General features: G+C 43.3%; 1 protein-coding gene across 5 annotated transcripts in view; it reads right to left on the bottom strand.

The window, feature by feature from the left end:
* Nucleotides 1-472: 472 nt before the first annotated feature.
* Nucleotides 473-20,788, bottom strand: part of SLC26A5 (solute carrier family 26 member 5) — a 37,194-nt gene continuing 16,878 nt past the window's right edge. For 2 of the 5 annotated variants that reach the window (XM_068167110.1, XM_068167102.1), the window contains exons 3-19: nt 19,682-19,821; nt 16,451-16,561; nt 15,761-15,942; nt 15,101-15,265; nt 12,994-13,146; nt 11,752-11,834; nt 11,510-11,657; nt 10,493-10,606; nt 10,107-10,184; nt 8,513-8,608; nt 7,659-7,765; nt 6,509-6,578; nt 4,839-4,931; nt 3,885-3,995; nt 2,862-3,074; nt 2,564-2,618; nt 473-2,056 (exon numbers count right to left, since the gene is read on the bottom strand). In XM_068167110.1, coding sequence (XP_068023211.1) covers nt 1,923-2,056; nt 2,564-2,618; nt 2,862-3,074; nt 3,885-3,995; nt 4,839-4,931; nt 6,509-6,578; nt 7,659-7,765; nt 8,513-8,608; nt 10,107-10,184; nt 10,493-10,606; nt 11,510-11,657; nt 11,752-11,834; nt 12,994-13,146; nt 15,101-15,265; nt 15,761-15,942; nt 16,451-16,561; nt 19,682-19,821 — 2,053 coding nt within the window. In that variant the 3' untranslated portion in view covers nt 473-1,922. Of the gene's footprint in view, nt 2,057-2,563; nt 2,619-2,861; nt 3,075-3,884; nt 4,311-4,838; nt 4,932-6,508; nt 6,579-7,658; nt 7,766-8,512; nt 8,609-10,106; nt 10,185-10,492; nt 10,607-11,509; nt 11,658-11,751; nt 11,835-12,993; nt 13,147-15,100; nt 15,266-15,760; nt 15,943-16,450; nt 16,562-19,681; nt 19,822-20,788 lie in introns of those variants that run through there. The other 3 variants (XM_068167120.1, XM_068167137.1, XM_068167129.1) reach the window with 3 other exon arrangements.

Raw genomic sequence — 20,788 nt, 5'->3', positions numbered from 1 at the left:
GCCTAAGGTAGGGTTTACAGTTTCAGATGGCAGTCTGCTAATCAGTGAAGAAAGTGAGTCAGTTTACTGGTGAGAAGATACCTTAGATGGTGAGTGGGAAGCAGTGCTTCAGCTGGTGGCAGCCACTCACAGGGAGAGACTGTCAAAAGCTGCCAGATTCTATTTCACTGGATGAGTTACCAGGGGTGGGTGGCAGAGTATTGGTGCTGCAGAGGCTGGGGTCTTGGCGATTTCTTGAGCAAAGGTTTTCTGTATGGCATTTCAGCAGCTGCCAGGAAGTGCAGCTGTCACTGCCAGGATGGAAAACACAGCATTAATGGTGTCCAGGCCTGACCTGGAGAGCCTTCATTTGGGTGGGGGAGCCACAGGAAGGGGCTGTGTGGAGGTGGCTCCCCATCCCAGCCCACCCCTTAGCAGCAGACACTGGCACCCAAGGGACTTGTCCCACACCGTCTCACCAAGACAAAGGGGAAAGTGTTGAGCCAGTCATGATTGGCACTTTTATTTGAGAAGCCACTGGGATTTTGAGTGAACTGAAGAGTTACAGATTAAAAAATGAAGCTGTGACAAGCTGAAAGTAGAAAAATATCCTCTCTGCAGGTACAAAGGGCTGGCAAACTGCTGAACAGTAGAAAAGGTACCAAAAGGGCTTTCCTAACATGGTCCGTTCCTCCTCTGAGATCTGGCTAAGCAGCAATTTCTGATGCAGAAAGCTTCCTATTTCTATTGACAGGGGAGGCTGAGGAAATAAAACATCTCTGACTGCCCCTGGGTCTTGGGAACTTGGTTTACCTGGAGCAAGCCCCAACTGCAATAGAGCTTGAAGCAACAGGAAAGTATTGAGGAAGAGAGGAAGCTGTCTGAACTCTCTTGTGCACAGGAGCATTGATCTGAGGGCTGTCACCCCTGCTCCTGTGCTGTAAGGGAAATGCAGGCACTGAAGATTTCTTTCTTTCCTTGGAAAATTAAAATCTCTCCCTGGTTTGTGTCTCAGTACCACAGCAGCCAGGTTGTGAATAGAAAAAAACCCACACTCCTGGTTCTTTAAAAAAGAACAGCAGACATTCTATTGAAAGCTGTAAGCACTAAAAAACTGAGGCAGAAACAGCACTGCTGGGAGGGGTATCCTCAGGCAACAGAAAAATACTTTTTTTTTTGACCACTGAAACTTTAGCCCTTGTGTACATTTTCATTCCTTCTGAAGAGATTGCTTGTAGGGCATTGGTTCTCCATTGACTTTTAATAGTCTACACTTCTGCCTGAAACCATCTGCTTAGCAAACTGATTTGAGCTTAAAATCAACTATTCTTTTCTGGAAATCACAGCTAGGTTTTGGCAGTGAAAGCCCAGGGAATGAAGAGTTGAGGACAGTTGAGACAGGTCAGATAGTTTTACAAAAATAACTGTACCGCCCAGGCTTCAAAAGAGAGCAGCTAAATGCCACCAGTGTGAATCCATTCCTCCCCCTGGCAGATTATTCTCCTCTCCATGAGTCTGTTGTATGCATATGTTAAAATCAGGCTTTAAAGCAATGTAAGAAAATTCCCCAAAGACACTGGTACAGTGCATTGCAATTGCAGAAGTGATGTCCTGCAAGATCCCACCTCGCGGTGAGTTAAAGTGCCCATTTCTCTCAACAGGACTAGGAATGTATCAATGTCACCTTGTCTACTGAAGTTTCTAGTCTTGCATAATTTTGTGCTTGTATCTTGTTGAAAGGCTATACCCTGACTGAAGGAAAAAAATATGAGAGCATGAAGGCTTCCACTTCCTTATCCATGCTTCCTACAGAAAAAAAGCACTGCCCTATACCCGTAGATCCCAACAGCCTTGGGCTCTCTTTGAACTGTGCAAATTGAATATTCAGAGTCTCCATCAGCATCAGTTTGGTTTCCATCCTGCTTGATGCCACTCTTCAGCAGTCAAAGTGAGTCTGTGAAGCAGCCCTGTCTCACTTGGCAAGCAAGGACAGCATCATGAATACTGTGAAACAGCAGCTCTCGTGTTACAGTGGTATCAAAGAAATTCAGTCTTGTCAGCTCCTTCACGACAGGGCCTGCGAATGAAAAGCAAACATGGCAGCAGGGCACAAAGCAAAAGGCAGAGATGGAAAGCAGCAGTACCTCAGCAAGTAGTTAATGATGTGTTCTCTTGTCCTTAATTAATCCATTTAGAAGAGCCAGGTGGATCACACCTTACTCCTAGTCCAAAGCGGAAAGTCTATGATCCGGACACACACAGAGGCCTGCCCTTGGCAGATGATGCCACAACTCCAGCTAGCAGAGCCTTGGAACATTTCAGCCTTTTCTTCTTGTTCTGTTACTAGGACAAAGTTCAATGTGGCATTTAAAATTTGCCAGCAGGATCAAGTCCTCATAGCACTTGTTAGGCAAGTGGGCATACAGGTTTGCTTCTCCTCAAATCCAGTTTTAATCCAGCTCTTTGTGAAGTGAATACTGATACTACTGAGAAACCTAGCAGCAGAAGATTTGGGGCCAGAGGGATAGAGACCAAACACAAGCTGTCCCATAAAGCTCACAAAGAGTACACCATCTCAACTCACCACTGCAGCTGGCAATGTAGACAGAGATACCAACTTCCTTGTATTCTTTTATAATCTGCAACAGAACAAAGCTGGAGTTAAGCACAGGCACTGTACATGGCACGGTGCTGGGAGATGGAGTGCCGTTACTGTGAAAGCTGCACTGTGCCCAGTATTCAGCTGAAAAGAGTTACAAAGAGTGAAAACTGATCGGGGGGATGTTGGACTGTGACTTTTATGTCGCACGCTGGCAGGGTCCCTGTTAGGTATCTTACAAGTTTTCTATGTTTTCTTCTGGAGGAAAAGCAGCCCTACTTACTGATTTTAGTGTTTTTGCTCCTACTGAATCCACAAAGTTGACTGGGGTGAAATCCAGAATTAAAGAGTGGATGCTTGGTTTGGGCTCCACAAAATTTTGGTGCTCGTCAGGAGACACATCTTGAACACCAGCATCTGCAGATCCAAACTTTCCATTGACAGGTAACTCATCATTTGCTATCTCATGTTTTAAACTTGCTTCCACATCGTTAGTCTGGGAGAGAAGAGAAATGACAGCCAATGCTTTTGCAGAGGAGATCTCTTCACCTGTTCTTTCAGCCTTTGAAAGCTGCACAGCTCCTAACTGGCTTTCCATGCACCTTACATACATCAAGGTTTATTCTTGTATGCCCAGCCTTTCTGCAGTCACGTACAAGCAGCTCAAAGCTGTTCCCTTAGGAGTAAATAACTATCTCCTTCAAACTATGGCACTTATTCATGATTTTACCCCATCTCCTTGCCTTACCCCTGCTGAGCCTATCAAGGCTCAGGGGTATTTTCAAAGGAAGCAACAGCAATCAGGCTCTGAAGTTAGGCACTGAGTTGGTTTCCTCATGGTAAAAAGCATGCACCAACAGTGAAATTAAACATGCCCAGAAGCACAAGCACATTCCAAACAACCCTTCTCAGGCTGTCTACCTCACTTCACCATGCCAGGATCAGTGGTGCAGATGGCACCTGCTTATTACAGGGGCTGCTAACTCCAAATAATTTTGTTATACTACTTCTGCATAACTATTGCAGACCTGTTGGGAGAGGCAGAAGTAAGGTGCTTCTGCTTTCTGCTGACATCATGTGTGGGAAGGCTCTGCTCCACTGCATGCCACCTGGATGCAATTGGGGTTCAATGCAATTACCCAGTCCAACCATGATGGTCCTCATGCAGCCTGGCCACGCCGCACAGTGCTTGCTCCCTAAGCCTCCCCACATGAGCAGCACTCTGTACAAACAAGAGCAGTCACACCAGCAGGCAGCAGATTAGCTGACTGATAGAGCAAGGGTCAATATTTGCTGAAGAACTCACTAGCTTCAGCACTGCTTGCTTTCTCTGTGCATTTGCTGCCTTCAGCTCCCTGGCATGCCTCTTCTGGGCTTTTCTCCTGGCTGCTAATAGGGCGCAAGGGTCCACTCCAGTCTGTCATGAAAAGAAAGCACCATCAGAGAACATCCACCTGCAGTATCAGCACTGAATCAATCACTGTCACAAATTTGAACCACAAGCCAAGGCTTTCCTTGGTGGGGGTGAGAACAGAACAAAGTAAGAAGGAAAAATCTCGTTAAGCGCTGTGTTAGCAGGATGAGGAGAAAGGCATCACATCTGTTCTTGAAATCAGAGAGTGCCATGGGTGCTGATTTGAGTGCAGAGAGCAAAGGGGCAGAAGTGCTAACACCTCTTGGTTTGTGCAGAGCAGCACCACCCACCTGTTTGGTAAAAGACTCAGCATGGGAGCTACAGAGAAATGTTCCAAAAGTTAGTAAGGTGCAATTGCTACCAGGTCAGGCAGTTCTACCCTTAGCCATGCCTGTTACTGCCATTCCCACCCAGTCAGAAACTAGTTAAGACAGGAGGTGAGCTATCCTCTGTATGCTGTTCATGTAGGGCATTGCATTGCCACAGTGGTCTTATACTGTGATAAAATTTGTCACCCAAGAAGGAAGCTTTTCCTCCCAGATATTCTATTTTCAGTTCAGTAACTATTCACTTCCTTCTGAAAAAGTACAAATATATTTGACCAGTTTGTGTTCTGCAGCCACCAGACTTTCCACCACAGGCAGTCAGTATTAACCTTACACTTGTCTGTTTATTCCCTCCCACCATGTTGCTACTTCCTGAGATGGATTGCATTTGGCTGGAGAGTCCTAGGCCACAGGCTGAGAAACACTGTGCTAGAGGCTACTCCAAAGGAGCTTACAGACAAGCATGTTTCAGAAGCCAGTTTGAATTCTCAAGACACAGACATTAAAGAATTTGCTTTACCTTCTTCTTCAGTGCACTTGTGTATGACTCACTATTGGCAAAATAAAGTGATGCATTAGCTTGAAATATTTTTATTCCAGGATATTCTTGAACCTAAGGAAAAGGATATTTGATGTACACAGTTAAGTATTGACTGCACTGAAGAACAGAAGCTGTGTGATCACAACACAGATGAACAGGCAGCAACCCAGCAGTCAACCTTATATGGTTACTGGCATGTCTCAGATAAAGAAGGTGGCAGAGTTGTGGGCAAAGGCTATCAGAGCACTGGTGCCATTAAACAGACAGAACAAGTCTCCATCAGTCACTCTGGCTTTTGTTCTGCTGTTACCCTTTTCTGGTGTAGTACTGAACAGGATGAATACCATGTAACATTTCTCCTCTATAGCAACAAAAGGTACAACCATGAAAAGGAATCACTATCCCTGGAAGTGTTCCAAAAATGTGTGGCCATGGCAGGCTTAGGTTGAAGGTTGGACTTGATCTTAGAGGTCTTTTCCAACTGAAAAAATCCAATGGTTCTATGACCTAAGCACCTGCAGTTCTCTGATGTTACTATCTACAGCTGGTACTGCTACAAGGAAACCATGCAGATCGAGGAATGCTTCCTTTTAGCTTCCTTTTCTGCAGGCATGATGACTTATTTGAATCTCCTTTTCTGTCTGCCTTAGTCTTTCTTGTTTCCTCATGTACCAGAAAAGCACCTATTGAATCTATGGGTTTAAAGAGGCCTTCAGGTACGTGTTGAGATCTCTTCCTTCCTCTACATTAAAAGAAGTCACCACTAAACAAGCTGGGCTCTGACATTTGCCATGCAAATAGTCTGGCCAGCAGCAGAGATGCAGCCGGCCATATGCTGCCAAGCTGTCTTTGTACAAGGGGAGGAAAGGCTGACTGCATTCAGGATGACAAAAATGGACTCTCCTCTTCTTTGTGCACAGCTCTGGGTATGCCCACATACCCATCACACTCAAAGCAGAACTGCTGGTGAGGGAATGTCTTCAGACTACAGCAACACCTTTTCACCCAGGTTTTTACAGACTCAGCAAAGGGGGATGCAGCCTTCACAGCAGCATCCCTAAGAACATATCAGAGTGTGGAAAATTGCAGGTGCTGTTTGTGACTAAATACAGCATGTTTATATCCACTGTCCTGAGAAGATGCACTGCTTTCACCAGCTTCTGAACAAAATGGCATTTAGAAGCAGCTAAGTGCATGGCAAGCAATTGTGCCCTTACCCATGTATATTTAACGAGCAAAGGATGGCCAGAGGCAGGGAGGTGCTGTTTTAAACACTAAAGAACATATTGGTTTGGATTCAGGGTTCCATGGATTCCATGCAATACTGCCACACAAATAAAGAAGGTGGCCTTGCAGCACTTGTGTGTGTAGCTGGTGGAGTGGTAGTTCTCCTGCAAGCCTTGCCATTTGTACAAGCTAGTACAGTGGAACTGGTCCAATGTGATCAGCTCCTGGTCAAGTGTACATGCAGGGCAAAAAGCCAGCACCTTCACCAAGATAGCTTGGCCTACCCAAAGCACATTTCTTTCCCTTCCCTCCAACACAGGTGAATGCCTGGCAGACAGCACTGTATGAGCAGTGTGGTGGGGCTAAGCATCAAGCTGCCTGCACTGTCTAAGAGTCCCAGTGTAGGAAAAGAAGTGGCCTACCTCTTCGTACTCCTCCACATCACAGTAGATGTCAGTGCCAGGGATCGGACCGAGGAGTCTGTACTGAGGGCTAAGGAGAAACAGAAGCAAATGGATCAGCACCATCACATACCAAGGTAGAACAGGGAGTGCTCAGGACAGACTGACACTTGGTTGAAACGGTCTCTCTGCAGTGCAAAGGGGCCACTTGGTGATGAGATGAGTTTGCTTCTGTCAGTGAAAAAACAATTTCTAACTCAGCACTCCAATGCTGTTTTCCCAAAAACAGGGCCCAAAACGTGCAAAGGTACCGGGCAAATTCTCTTTAGTGCGAATTGGTGTGTCTCCTTTGACTGTCTTGCAAAGGTGGAAACTCAGACTGGTAGAGAACATCAGAGACACTCTACTCTCAGGACAATGCCTGAGCAGAAGTATATTGACATCATGAGCAGTGTGACAGCAAATTACTGCGGCGTTTTCAAGGACAGAACCATACTGAGATGGCAGAAAAATACTCTGTGCAGAGTGGAACTCTCAGGATCTGGTTTCATTCCAGTGCAAGCTGAAAACAAGACTTTTACACATTTTCCACCTGGATGGCCCAGACCTTCACATGACAGTCCTGTCTACATATGCAAGAAAACAGTTTGCTGGAGACCATGAAAGCTTCACAGTAAAAGCATTGTCACTTTGAATGGGAACAGAGGTGAAGTGATTAAAAAACCAAGAAGGGCAGGCACAATTGTTTGATGAGTTAGAACTTTTAAAATAGAATTCCTGAACATTCAGCTAGTAATAGCCTGACACAACTTCTGCTTGACTGGGACAGTCAGGGCACAAAATGTGGCCATTTACTGAAACTGGCATCAAACAGACCTTAAGTTCTAAACTCTGGGCATCAAAAAAAGTAAACAAGAAGATGAACCAATACAGGAAACCCAAAACCTTCTGCTTATTGAAATTCCATGTTCATGCCTTCTAGAAATTTTGTTTTCAGAAAAATGTGAGTCCTGAATCAGAGCCATAGGGCATGACCTATATTTTGAAGGAGATTGTACACTGCATGCAGCTGGAGAGGGTGAAAAGGTCTTGTGCTTCTTTGCAGCCCTTAAACACACAGACCCCCAGAGCAGATCAGCAAACACTAATTTTGATAAAGAGGAAATCTGACCTTTGTGTTCGGTAAATAACAGTTATCATGGCAAACGCTACTGCAGTGAGCAAACCATAGTCTAGTCCCAACAACAGGGAAGCCACAAAAGCTACCATCCAGATGGCCTAAAACAAAGAAAAGATCTCCATTATTATGCATCCTCTTATGCTAACAGCAAAAAACCCCAACATCATTCAGCCTCAAAACCTGTGTATCCTTCTGTTCAGGAACAGGCCACTATGACCCATCATGAGAGAGACTGCAACTGCCTTAACCTTTCAGGAGGGCAGACAAGCTCAAGGGGCACTAAAAACAGCTGACAAACTGGCACATACTAACACCTTAAGTGCTGCTCTCCAAGGAATCCTGTGTCATCAGCAGACTCCAAATACCTTAGGATAAATATCTGAGGCCTGCAAACAGCTCTTGCTTACTTCCATCATTCAGTTAATTCAGGAGAAAAATGCCACCAAAATGTTCCCACTGATACACTCTTAGTTCTGTTAGCCCCCAGCCAGGTTTTTAGTTTGTCTTCAAGTAGTTTTCTTTGTTACTGTGTTTTACAAATTCTTCCCAGACACTTCCACAGCCTTCAGAGCAGTTCCTATAGCAACACTGCAAAAGCTTTGCTTTTACTGCAACCAAACTACTTCTGACCTGAGCTAAAGTTTGTTGAACCACAACAAAAATATTCTTGTCTGCAACCGATCACTCTCCTAGGGTACTTACAGTTCCAGGTCTCCTGTCTGTCTGCAACGCTACAACAATTTCTAACTTTTTGGTAAGTTTCTGCCCTGTTGTGGTAGTTAGGAAGAAGAGAAGCAGCAAATATAATACAGTAAAACATCTGCACTGAGCTGTGCACAACTCACCAGCTCAATCTTACTGGTTCTCCAGAAGTGTGCAACATCTCCAAACTGTTTAAACATCCCCTTCAGGTTCACCATGACAATTGCAGCCAGCACTGTCTAGAGGTATTACAAAAAATGCAATTTTCAGAAGCAAAATTAACCCAGTGCCAAAGACCTTCAGAGCATCACAAATAATTGCATTTCTCTGCTTTGTACAACTGACACAGCTGTCCCACTGGAATAAACCCCAACTTTTCAGTGGAGATATGCTTGATTTCAGCTGCAGAAAAGGCAAGAGAAATCACATACTGCTGAGCAGTTAGAGTGCCTGAAGCAGCTGGACTCCAAACTCAAATTCAGTTTCTCTACAATATGCTGCAAAAGTCCTGCAACAGACATGTAGGTGTAAGCCAAGGTACATCCAGGAGAAAAAATAACAGGAACTACAAGTTACCCTGTACATGGCACCAGAAACAAATTCATTCTTTTCCTCAAGTCAGAATGTATTTATTCATGTAACTATATTTTTATATGGATAACTAAAACCACAGCAAAATGAACTCATGATGCTAAGAATCACTTGGCCCCAATCTTTTCCTAGCTGAGCTACTACTTTAACTTTTTAACCTCTTCCCAGAATTCCTGTGCTGCAAACAAATGTGGCCAGCAGGAGCAGGGAAATGATTGTCCTCCTGTACTTGGCACTGGTGAGGCTGCACCTCAAGTACTGTGCTTTGTTTAGTGCATCCCACTACAGGGACATTGAGGTGCAGGAGTGTGTCCAAAGAATGGCAATGAAGCTGGTGAAGGGTCTGGAGAGCAGATCTGGTGAGGAGCACCTAAGGGGACTGGGGTTGTTTAGTCTGGAGAAGAGGAGGTGAGAAAATGAGAGACCAGACTGACCTCTGCAACTCCCTGAAAGGAAGCTGTACTGAGGTGGGGTTGGTCTCTTTTCCCTCGTAACAAGCTATAGGACAAGAGGAAATGACCTCAAGTTGTGCCAGGGGAGGTTTAGATTGGACATTAGGAAAAAATCTTCACTAAAAGCATTGTCAAACAGTGGAACAGGCTGCCCAGGGAAGTGTTTGAGTCACCATTCCTGGAGGTGTTTAAGAGATGTGTACATGTGGTGCTTTTTGGCATGGTTTATTGGTGGACTTGACAGTGACAAGTCAATGATTGGACTCGGTGATCTTAAAGATCTTTTCCAACCTAAATGACTCTAAAGGGGAATTGTTTTTAGTTACTATTTTTATGTTCTAAAGACAGAATCCAGAATACCCACTATCAAAAGCAACAAAAAGCATGCTGGATCCTTCAAAACATCACTCAGTTCTAGTCTAACACAACAGCAACAATGCATACAGAATTTCAAGGGTTCTGCATTAAGTCCTGACTGTGTTGCTTACTAATCACGCCACAGCCTCTGTGCCCTTGTATGAGCTAGCACAGAACCCAGTGTACTCTGTGACTTACCTTTCAGGAAGGGCTAACAGAGAGCATCTATCAGCTGTCTACAGGCCAGCACAGCCTTACCCCTTGGTACTACTTAAAACAATACTCACTGGCTTCTGTTGCCTGGCAAAGCAATGCCCAACAGCTAAATCTCCCTCACCTGTGGAAGTGGTTCAAAGAGGTATCCAATGGCCACAATTACCAACAGAACCATAATTGAAGAGAGAGCACCTGCAATCTGAACAAAAGAACACAGACATCAGTTCTGTGTCCCCAGACAGCAGTCCTGCTCACCAGCAAACTTCTCATGCTTCCCACAAGGAGTTGTTTGAGTATCTTTTGATGCTTCCCAATCAGTTCGCTCACTGTGGCTGTCATGCAGCTTTCTGTCCTGGCCCAATCCAGATTTGAAAGAAGGGAAGCTCCAATTATTACTTCTGCCCCAGGCAGAGAAATCTGTCAGTCTAGTGAAGCTTCAAGTCTTCAACTCTGAAGCTCCAAAAAATGATTTTTTTTTGTTTTGGCTCAGACTTTGGATTTGCATACCTGAGTTTTCCCACCTGTGCTTTCCTGAACAAGGCTCCGAGACATTGAGCAAGTGATAGGAAAGCTCTGGAAAAACGAGCCCACAAAGTTGCATATTCCCAAGGCAATAAGTTCCTGTATTAGACAACAGAGCAAAACAGCAGGCAGTTATAGTTGGCAATTGTACAAACCCAGAGCTAGCCATACAGATTAATTACAGTGCTTGCCAGCAACCTTGTTGTAGAGAACAAGCAACCTCATTGTAGTTCATACTTGTGATTCTCATACATGCACAAGCTGATGCATGTTAAATCATCTGTTAAATCTGATCAAGTGCTGGAGACATTTCCCATCCTTAGCTGTTACAGTAATGAGTCATACTGAGAAATGAACAACAGCATTGCTTCTTTTAAGGATTTCTTCAACTTGAGCGTAACTTGAATTTGAATTCTGAATATAGATGGAAGATGGCTTCTCACACAAGCACTGGCCTTTGCTTCCTCAACTGTTTAATACTGCTGCAACCAAGAGCAGCCTTGGCTGTGTTTCCATGGGTGGCAATCCACTGTTGTTTGGGTTGTTTTTTTCATGTACATGTGTCCAATGCTTCATCAGGAAGTTCCTACATTACAGCTGTTATCATGATGAGATTTACCTCCTCAGGCTACTCTGCATCCTGCTGTTTGTAACTGAATAAACCAACCAATAACCCAATTGTAATACTGATTCTAAAGTAGGGGAGCATGATTTCACCCTGTTAAAGAAAGCAGACATGAAGTGGCTGCCCATCAGGACAGCAGGCTAAGAAATGTCTGTCCAAGTTTCCCAAAATGAAGCTAAAAGTGAAACTGGTTATTAAAACACAACCAGAAGAGAATTTTAAAACAATTCCTGGCATTTAAATGTGTAGGCTGTCAGAAACCTGACTTGATTCCACTACTAAAGAAAAACCTCTGTTGTCCAAAGTGCCACTCTACTTTAACAAGGTAACAAATGTGTTACTGACAACTGTCAATACAGTAACCCAAATATTTTTACCTGATTCCCATCAGTGGTGTAACCATGTTTAAGAGCAAAGATCTTGGCCATTGATACAGCCATTGAAAATCCAACTATTGCTATTGCTAGTGCATCCACAAATATTGCTGGGATGAGCTGAATCTCAGGAACTGCTGGTGCACGTAACCTTGGAGATGAGACAAAGAGTTACAAATTCCTGTAATAAAAGCTACATACCATACAGAAAAGGTAAAGTCTAAGTAAGAACGTATCATCCCTACCCTTGAGGAATAGTCCCAACAGTATCCACTCTGTAGGATTCACTCAGATTCATGCCAGCTGAAACTCCTGTGCCAATAATTACCTAAAAATCCACAAACACATTTGTAAACATCAGCTACAAAAAGACTGAACCACCAGGAGAACAAGTAACAGCTGATAATGAACAATGCACACAAGAGATTACATGTATTTGTCCATCAGCTTTCTGAAACTTAGGGGGTAAAGAAACAGATAAAAATGATGATTTTCCCTTCATTATGGTGGTCCCCCATTGGTTTTATGAAGTTTTCTTGGGAGCAGTTAAATGGAACACGCTGTGGTCTGAATCACTCCAATTCCCTTTGCCTGAGCCAAGCTCAGGGGGGATAGTGTGTGCTGGGAAATTAAATGCAAGGACTAGCCAAGGGTGTCTGTGCTGCCATCTTTCCATGTGCAGAACCTGCACACTATCTGCAAACTGAACTGGTGCAGAGCACTGAATGGGACAGGTATAAGGTCACTTTGCTATTGCCTTACTACCCAACAATACCCTACTTCCATCATCTCTGCACAGCATCCCTTTCCTTTGTTCCCTCTGCCTACATTGTACCCATACCTTCAGCTATTCCCTTTCCCAGATCTGATTCTGGGCAGGCTGTTTGAGGCTGCAGTTCTCCAAGTACTCATTTATAAATCCAACCACTTTTAAAGGGGAAAGGTTATCTGAGATATGGACTAGTCTGCTTTTCCCATGTATTTCAGAGCAGTCAATGCTGAGTCAGCCTCAGAGAAAGCAAGGTTATCAGTAAGTTCCACTGGTTCTTGTTCTACTTTCTATTACTGCATTTTTAAAAAGTAAGCAAGCCCTGCAGAACCTCTGAAACAGGCATCTGTAAGCACCTTCCTACAGGAGAAGGTTTCAAGCTCTTTGACTTCAAGTGGGAAGTTTCCCTCAGAGGAATGTCTCCCAGAGCACCATTCAGGTGACAAAAGTCCAGGATAGAACGGGTTTCACAACAAATCTCTCCCTACCCATTGCCCTAGGGGCTGTGGGTGTTTAACTGGGTTTTCAGTCTGTTTGGGGACTTTCCACATAAAACTTGGGCACATCAGTCCCTGGCTTTCAACTGGATCAAGCATCAAATTAATTATGTTCACCAGAAGTTAATCTCAAATGAGTAAGGCCTGACAGAAAATGAGATAGCTTCTGCAGCTTTAGAACAGTTCTGTGACTTAGTTGTACAACTTCACAACTGGTTTACCACAATTATCTCCATGGGAATAGGAACCGGGAGCTTCTTCTTAAAGCGGAGATTGATTTCCTTGCCAATCAACAGCAGAACAATGCACGTCAGCCCAACAATCAGTGCAGCGATGTTGGTGGAGGTGATTTTTGATAGCACAGCAACTATGCTCTGTAACACAACAGAAGTGTCATAATTACTCCTAAGAGAACATAACCTTCCTGGAGCTTTGTCACAAAAGAGAAGATTACAGACTGCTGTTCAGCTTTGCCTTTATTCTGCACTTACAAGCACAGTGAATCAGTGCCTCACCAAAATCCCCGCTGTTTCCACAACACACAGAAGTTAGGAGTATCTCAGGGAGGGAGATGCAATCTTTTACAGTATCAGTCTTCCTCAAATGGGGCAAAACCCCTATTATGGCAGAATAGGTCTAAACTAAACCACATCTCTTATCCTCAGCATTTTTACACGTATTTTATACTGGCAGCTACCTGAAAGCAATAAATGCAAACTCCTTCTAATACTTTCAAATATTCTTTGGCAAGTCACATCTACTTAGAGCTGCATAAATAATCCTAAACCAATAAAGCTGCTGATACAATCACTGAGGTCACCATAGCAATATGATTAAGTAACAGTGATCCTGCAGCACTGCTGAACTGGCTGTTACTCCAAATATCTTTTGGTTGAAAACATTATTAGAAGGATGTTAGGAAAGCAAGCTTGCTGGAAAACACAAGTTGCTGGAAGATAAATGATTCCTTTACTAATTACTCCTTCTTACACTGTGTTTATAAAACTTAACTGAGCTCTGGAGAGGTCATTGAATGAAGATACACAAACTTTTCTACAGACAGAAGGGACATGTCAGCAGCTATCAGGATTTTGTACATTGAAGATGTCCTGGTGGAACATCTTGAATGCATCTCTTTCTACTTATTGGTGTGGCCATTAGTGCATCTGGTCTCTGGATCAGTGAACTGACCAGCCAATTTCAAAATTGAGCACTAGTGCAGCCTTGTTTCCAAAAGGTTTGCTACAGCTGCACAAAAATAAAAGAAAGATTCCCACAAAGTATTTTCTATGGCCTCTATGTAGTTGAAATCCTGAAGCTTTGTTATTGCTGAGCCATCAGCCTGCTCAAAAACTTGGGTTTTCACATACATCTGAGATCTTCCCTGTTCTTCTGCAGAATCAGAGCACTGACTTTGCGATAACAACTTGGAGCTTCCTAGACTGGCAGGTGAATCAGATCAGATGTATTTCAATTCTTCCTGTTTGTAACAGCAAAAAAAGTAATGTTCGTACAAACTTCAAAACTTTGGTAGTGACTTCAGTTGGAAACATTCCTTTAAACAAGTAATTGCCTTTTTCAGAGCACAAAAGTCAATTTTACATTCAAGTAAACAAGAGCTTTTGATTTTACTTAAGTCTTACTATCCAAATGACAGCTATACACTGCATGGTTTTCCTCTGTCCTCTCACATCACTGTGCTAGAGTGGAAGATCAGGCCATGAGCTGCCTCAGATGCTGGATCCCTATATGCTCTGAGCAATGGTTTTAAGGCTTAGGATCTTCAATACATAGCAGTGTTTTACACTGACTCTCTTAATTTCACAATATTTTCCCCACCACTCTGAAGAACAGGCACATTTAAGATGACACAGCATTTTGTGTCCAACCACACCACACATCAGCTTACAAACAGGAAATGAAGAACAGTCTCTTCAAATTGTGAACAAAATTGAAGAAGTAAGGTTCTGAGTGTAACACTTCCTAGCTGTGCAAAACATGCCTGGCCTTCAGTGAAGCCTCTTAATAGCACACTGTGATGTGCACTGACGTACATTATCTGTACATTCAACAAACATTATCTGTTCACGTTACAAAACTGTATTTAGCAGAATCCCAAAATCTGCTCATCTCAGATGGTGTTGATCTACCAAGCTGCACTTCAAAATGCTCCTATAATGCTCTGGCACTTCAAGGCCTCACACCTTGTGTCAAATACTGAAGCATTATTCTGCTTATGGCCAAAAGAATTTTAAGAAAAGGGAAAAGGCTCAAGTGCTAGCTCCAGAAAATGCAGCATTTGCAGGTTTAGTAAGTGCAGTGACTCACATATACAACTGAGAGGGGCCCACTGTATCTGCTAGTCTTAATGCCTAGGAGATACTTTAACTGGGAGGTGAAGACATGGACCGCAGCTGCAGTAGTGAATCCTCGCACCAAAGGCTCCGTCAGATAGATGGCTACAAATCCAAATCGAAGGAGACCTAAACACAGCTAAGGAGAGAGAGAGATATATTCATCATCTGACTCCCACTGCAGCCTGAACATCAGCACTATATAGAACACAGGACACCTCTTCTTACCTTGATGAGCAGATAAGGCAAACATGAACTCAGCCTTTCTAAAGCCAAGGTTCAGTAAGCAGCCATCAATGGTCCAAATACTCCATGCCACTGGCAGGGGTCATGGAGGATGTTGGTAAAGATAGGTGTTTGTGTGCATTTATGGGCAAATTAGAAATAATAAGGTTGAATTTTTCTGATGGGACAAGAAGAAAGGAGAAGGAGAGGTCCCATTTTTCTCTGTAAAGCCAGGATGCCAAAGGCTTGCCTCCAATGTATCCCTCCCCACTTTATGTGTATTCTGCACAATGAAGTGCTGAAGCACAACTCTATTAACAGAAGATCCACAACAACCCAACACCCCTTGCAGCTTCAAGTCTAGCAGCAGCATCTGAACTTGCCCTTACAGTAAACTGCAAGCACATACCTGGATAATTCCTGAAAGAAAGGCGAGAGTCACAGCTACCTGTACCCTCTTGGTGTCCCTAGCATGGTAATATTCAAGGGAGTCTGTAAGGTTGGTAGAGTTATAGCCTACAGAAATAATTTCATCAGGCACTTGTCTTACAGCAACACCACCAACCATCATACTAATCACTGCAAAGGTACCTGAAATAAAAGTGAGGAGAAAAAGATTGGTTAAAATCCTAGCAGGATTTTTTTCTTAGGGGTAGTTCTTACTAAGCTATATGCAGAATTAAACTATAATGGTGCTTTCTACCTAATTATTATATGTTTTAGTGCCCATATCTGCTCCAGTATTCAGCATCATTAAAGCTAGTTGGACAGTGAGCATACACCTCTACAGTAAGTAAGCACTATAATTTTCTTCTATCCCAGTTTTTATTACAGAAATTAAAGATTCATCGTGGCTACGCTAAGAGTTGGCTGCAGCAATTAATCATAGTTCAGGAGTGCACAGCACCCATTTCTAGAGCTAGCCCAATAAAAGGCACTCTTCTAATCCTTCCTAAGTAGGAAGGATAAATTCACAACAAAGAATATTGCTAATGCTGGACACATTTGTGTTTCTCCTGTTTGCTTAAACTTGAATTTGTGGAAAACTTTACTAAAGACATGCACGCACACAGAGCTGCAGTTATTCACACATATATACCTATGGATATGTGCCTGGAGGTTCCAAAAAAAGTATATAGAAAGACAGGATAAAACGAAGAATACAGGCCAAAAACTGGGGGAACAGCTGCCAGCAAAGCATAGGCTAAACCTGCAAAACAGACACAAACATCTATGTCAGGCAAACAACAGAAAGGAACCATCTGAAGCAAAAGGATTTAGGCCTACCAAACCTGCACTCACCTAACAGGAAATCTAGCGACACATGCAAAAACCAAGCAGTCTTGTAGGGGTACTACTATGTTTAACACTGCAGGGCAGTACCTAGAAACCTGCTGGTTTGAGTCAAGAAACCAGAAGTCTCTCATTATAGGCCTGCGTGCATGTCTGCACGTCCCTCTGTGCACCTCTGCAGTTGTGGTTTCTCCTTGGCGCTTGGAAGTGGATATTAATAGCTAACAAAGATTTATTGTTGCCTTTGGTTTTATCTGTCAAATGTAATCAGAAACACCTAAAAATCTTACCACCAGTGGGATACATTTGATTTTTCTCCTTTCTCATCAGACATGATCTTCAGGGTAATCTATGACCGATTAAACACTTCTCCCTCATCCCAGAACAAGTGGGATAATCCAGCAGTTTGTTTCAGCAAAACATGCTCCAAATATATAAGGTCATAGAACTTACACAGTCCAGTATTCCTTCCCAACACAAAGTCCTTTTGGCTATTAAACCACGCAGTGGAAACTGCATTCCACACTTCTCCTATCTGTCGGGTGCATCAGCAAGTACAGCAATGGAGCTGTGGGGGAACAGCTTGCAGGGATGCCAGGGAGGGACATCTTCACAGTTCTCCCTGTCTGTGTGACTGAGTGTGCTTATCATGGAATCAGGCTCACAAGCACACTGTGTGCACCATGTGATATGGTGCATGACTGTCCCAAACAGTTCCAGCAAAGTCAGTAATTGTGCATGGCTTGTGTTAACACCAGAACTGCACAAACAGGCCCGAGAAAGCACTGCATCCTGGCTTGGCCAGGTTCTCTGCACCTTCCCATGATACCTGAGAAAGCCATGTATTCTTACTACACTGGGGTAGACTAGGCCAAGTTAGGACCAAAAGCTCAACAGTCTGCTGCAAAATGCAAAACGAAGCAACAATTCCCCAACCCTGGAGAGCTAGTGATGCTTGAAATCACCTCTCCCTATTAATGCATTTTTAAATTGAGAGATAAACCACCAGCTCACAATGAAAGAACAGAACCAGGAAGGCATTTTCTGTGCCATCCAAGTACTCTTGCACAGTATAGCAGCTCACGTGGCCTTGGTCATCCCTAAGCAATGTCTAAGTCCTAACCAAGAATTCATATTGCTATCAGAACTGGACTGATGATACCATAAGCCTTTCATTAAGCACTTCTGAAACTCATCCCACACATGTTCTCTGCCCAAGGGGCACTTGGTAGTGTAACAGCCTGGCCTTTAATATGGTGATGAATTAATGGTACAAATGACCAGAACTGAAAAGCAGTGGTTTCAAAAGCAGCAGGGTGGGTCCATGTGAAGTGCCTGAGCTCAATACCCTTCTATTCATTTACCTTTTAATTTGTGCTGGCATTTTAAAAAGCTGCCAGTGCCAAGGAAATGAAGAGATATTGACATGACAGGAGTTCATGGCTTAAACGCCCTGGTCATTGTAGCTCTGCCTGGAATGATTCCCAGGCTTCCTTGAACTCGTGCTTGTTATAATTACATCCATTCCAGAAAACTAAAGTTCAGCTAAAAAGGGAAATATTAGGAGCATTTTAAGGACATGTCTGTAGCCACCAAAGGAAAGAATAATGTTTAGTTTAAAACAAAATCACAATGTTAAGTATAAAGTTCACTGGTGACCACTTAAATTTCAGTGTCCTTATCTGGTCATCACACAAACTGTGTTTCAGTATACAATTGCTAATGTTTGTCTCCAGTACATAACAGATTTGTCTGCCAGTTAAACATATTACTTATCAGTTAAAGATAAGCTGATGTTTACACGTGTGTAAGAAAGAACATCCTTAACTGTAAAAAATTGGCACAAGCCCAAAAAGCTACAGAAGAAGAGAACTGCACAGACTGTTAGGATATTCCATATGGGTACCTTTATTAATTCTTCAGACCTGCCTCAGACTAAAGTGGAATGAGTGAGGTGGAAACATGCAATAAGCCAAGATGCAAGCAAACCTATTCATGCTTAATTATGTTGCTCTTAGCATGAGGACTTCTCTGGCCTGGGTTCTATACAAGTTCAAGAATTCTTTAGAATGGAATTAACCAGGTTGGAAAAGACCTTTGAGATCATCAAGTCTAATTCACTCTACTCCAAAACCTCCCAGGGATATCTACTGGGACTGCAGCAGCTGTTGGGACACTGCCATTCCCACAGCAGTGATGAAACCCCATGATGATACCGCTGCAAAAATGCTGTCGCTTTCTAACTCCATAGCAGTTCTGAAACTGCTGACAGTAAGGTGCCAGGCTGAACAAGAGAGTCACCAAGAGGTGACAGACAGAAAACATGGGTTTTGTCTTCCCCACAGCCTCCCCATGCTTCAGGGCCAGGCCCCCCTTGAGGAAAAGCTTCCAAGAAATTTAATAGAAATTCCACAGATTTGCAGTCTTGTTACAGAACATACTTTGATTTATTTCCACCATGTAAATCACTGCCCACTACGATGGTTCCAGCTTAAAATGGGGACTTCTAGCATTAAGAGAAAGAGAAGGCTCAGTCTTTGATTTCTTACACACTCTGGTCCAATTGAGTTTGGTTATTTCACAACAGCTGTTCTCCTGAAACATTACATCCCAGTGGCTACTAGACCCTGCTGCCCTCAGTCCATCCCAGTGGCTATATTAGATCCTGCTGGCCTCAGTACATCCACATGGCTATTAGTAAGAAAACTGCTGCAGCTTTCAGGATGAGGTGATTGGAAAGTAATTGGGTGCATTCAGCAAAGGTTTAGACATGCACTTTCACAAATGTGAAAAGTCCCTCATGGAGAGCTGTTGGCACTGATCACAGTGATAAGCCTCTTTCACAATTTGCTGCACATGACTGAGTTGTGGTTTTAAGGGAAACGACACTATGGGCTGGTCTTCAAATTGTTCCACACACCCCGCAGCAATACACATCTTTTTCTCTCCAGCACCGGCTCAGGAAGCCAAGCACTACTGTAAAAGCACACAGAGGAAAAGCAAAGAGGAGGATAAATAAATGCAGAGAGATACTAACCTTGAGGAAGCTGCATGACCCCAGTGCTTATACCTGAGATAATGTCTCCTGGTAAGTATTCCTTCACTGGGTAACGGGGAAGCCATTGTAAAATTGGTAGGAAGCTGTAAAGATGAGACTTGGCTTTCTTAGAAGAACAACTGAAAACACAAAACACAAGGAAAAAGTTAGACACTAGCAGAGAAGAAATGGGTCAAAAAAATTGTCTTTGATCCTATGCAGGGAGACAGTGCTGCTAAAGGTAGGCTCAGCCCCCTGATCACAGCAAGTTCTGGATGAAGCTTAAGCACAAGTATGACTGCAGTTAATTTAGCCCTTTACCACATGTTGGTTGTTGTACACAAACCACAGGGAACTGGAGAAAAGAATCACTGCCTTGTGAGGCTGGAAGTCAGTGGGAAGTACTCTTCGAGCCCATGCACCAGTGTGCAGACATACAACCCTCTGCTGAGATCATTCCCAGCAACAGTCCCCTGAGGATAACTTGCTTTCTGATAGGGGGTTTTGTTCAAAGTACTTTGCAAAGCTTTTTCCTATTTTTATTTACTATCTGCATGCTTTGTACCTACTTGAGTACAACATTTTATATTATTAAGCTGTAAAAAACCCCAACTATTCTTTTTTTACTGGTTGTTACTATGACTGATACTGATGGGTTAACTTCAAGGCTATTTGAGAACATAACCCCTCTTTGTCCTGAAAGGAAAGGCTCTGAAACCAGCCAGACTGCTCCCTGTCTCAGCAGAGTTCTTAACCTTCTGAAACCCTGACTCATGACAAATGAGCAGAGCCAGGAAATAGATCTCTCTAACCAGTGCTGCCATGCATCATGCTTTGGCAGTGGTTTAACTTTGGGTAAAAATATAACACTGGGATCACTGAAATGCTTTTCTGTGTAGGAGAGCTGGAAGAGAACTGCAGAGATTTGTTAACATTTCCCAGTCCTCATGGGACTAAATCTGAATGGTGAAGAAGTTTACTGCCACAAGTGAGAAAAGGGCTAGAATCACCCACACTTCTTCATGTTTTAGCATATTGACTCACAGAAAGTCACAGCTCAAGAGGAGTTGGATCTACCTGTTTTTCACCCAGGACAGGTAAGGTTTC

This window comes from Melanerpes formicivorus, unplaced genomic scaffold (assembly GCF_026170545.1).
Source record: "Melanerpes formicivorus ecotype bairdi unplaced genomic scaffold, bMelFor1.0.p_v2 SCAF_3, whole genome shotgun sequence".
NCBI lineage: Eukaryota > Metazoa > Chordata > Aves > Piciformes > Picidae > Melanerpes > Melanerpes formicivorus.
This window is presented reverse-complemented; position numbering and strand designations above follow the sequence as displayed.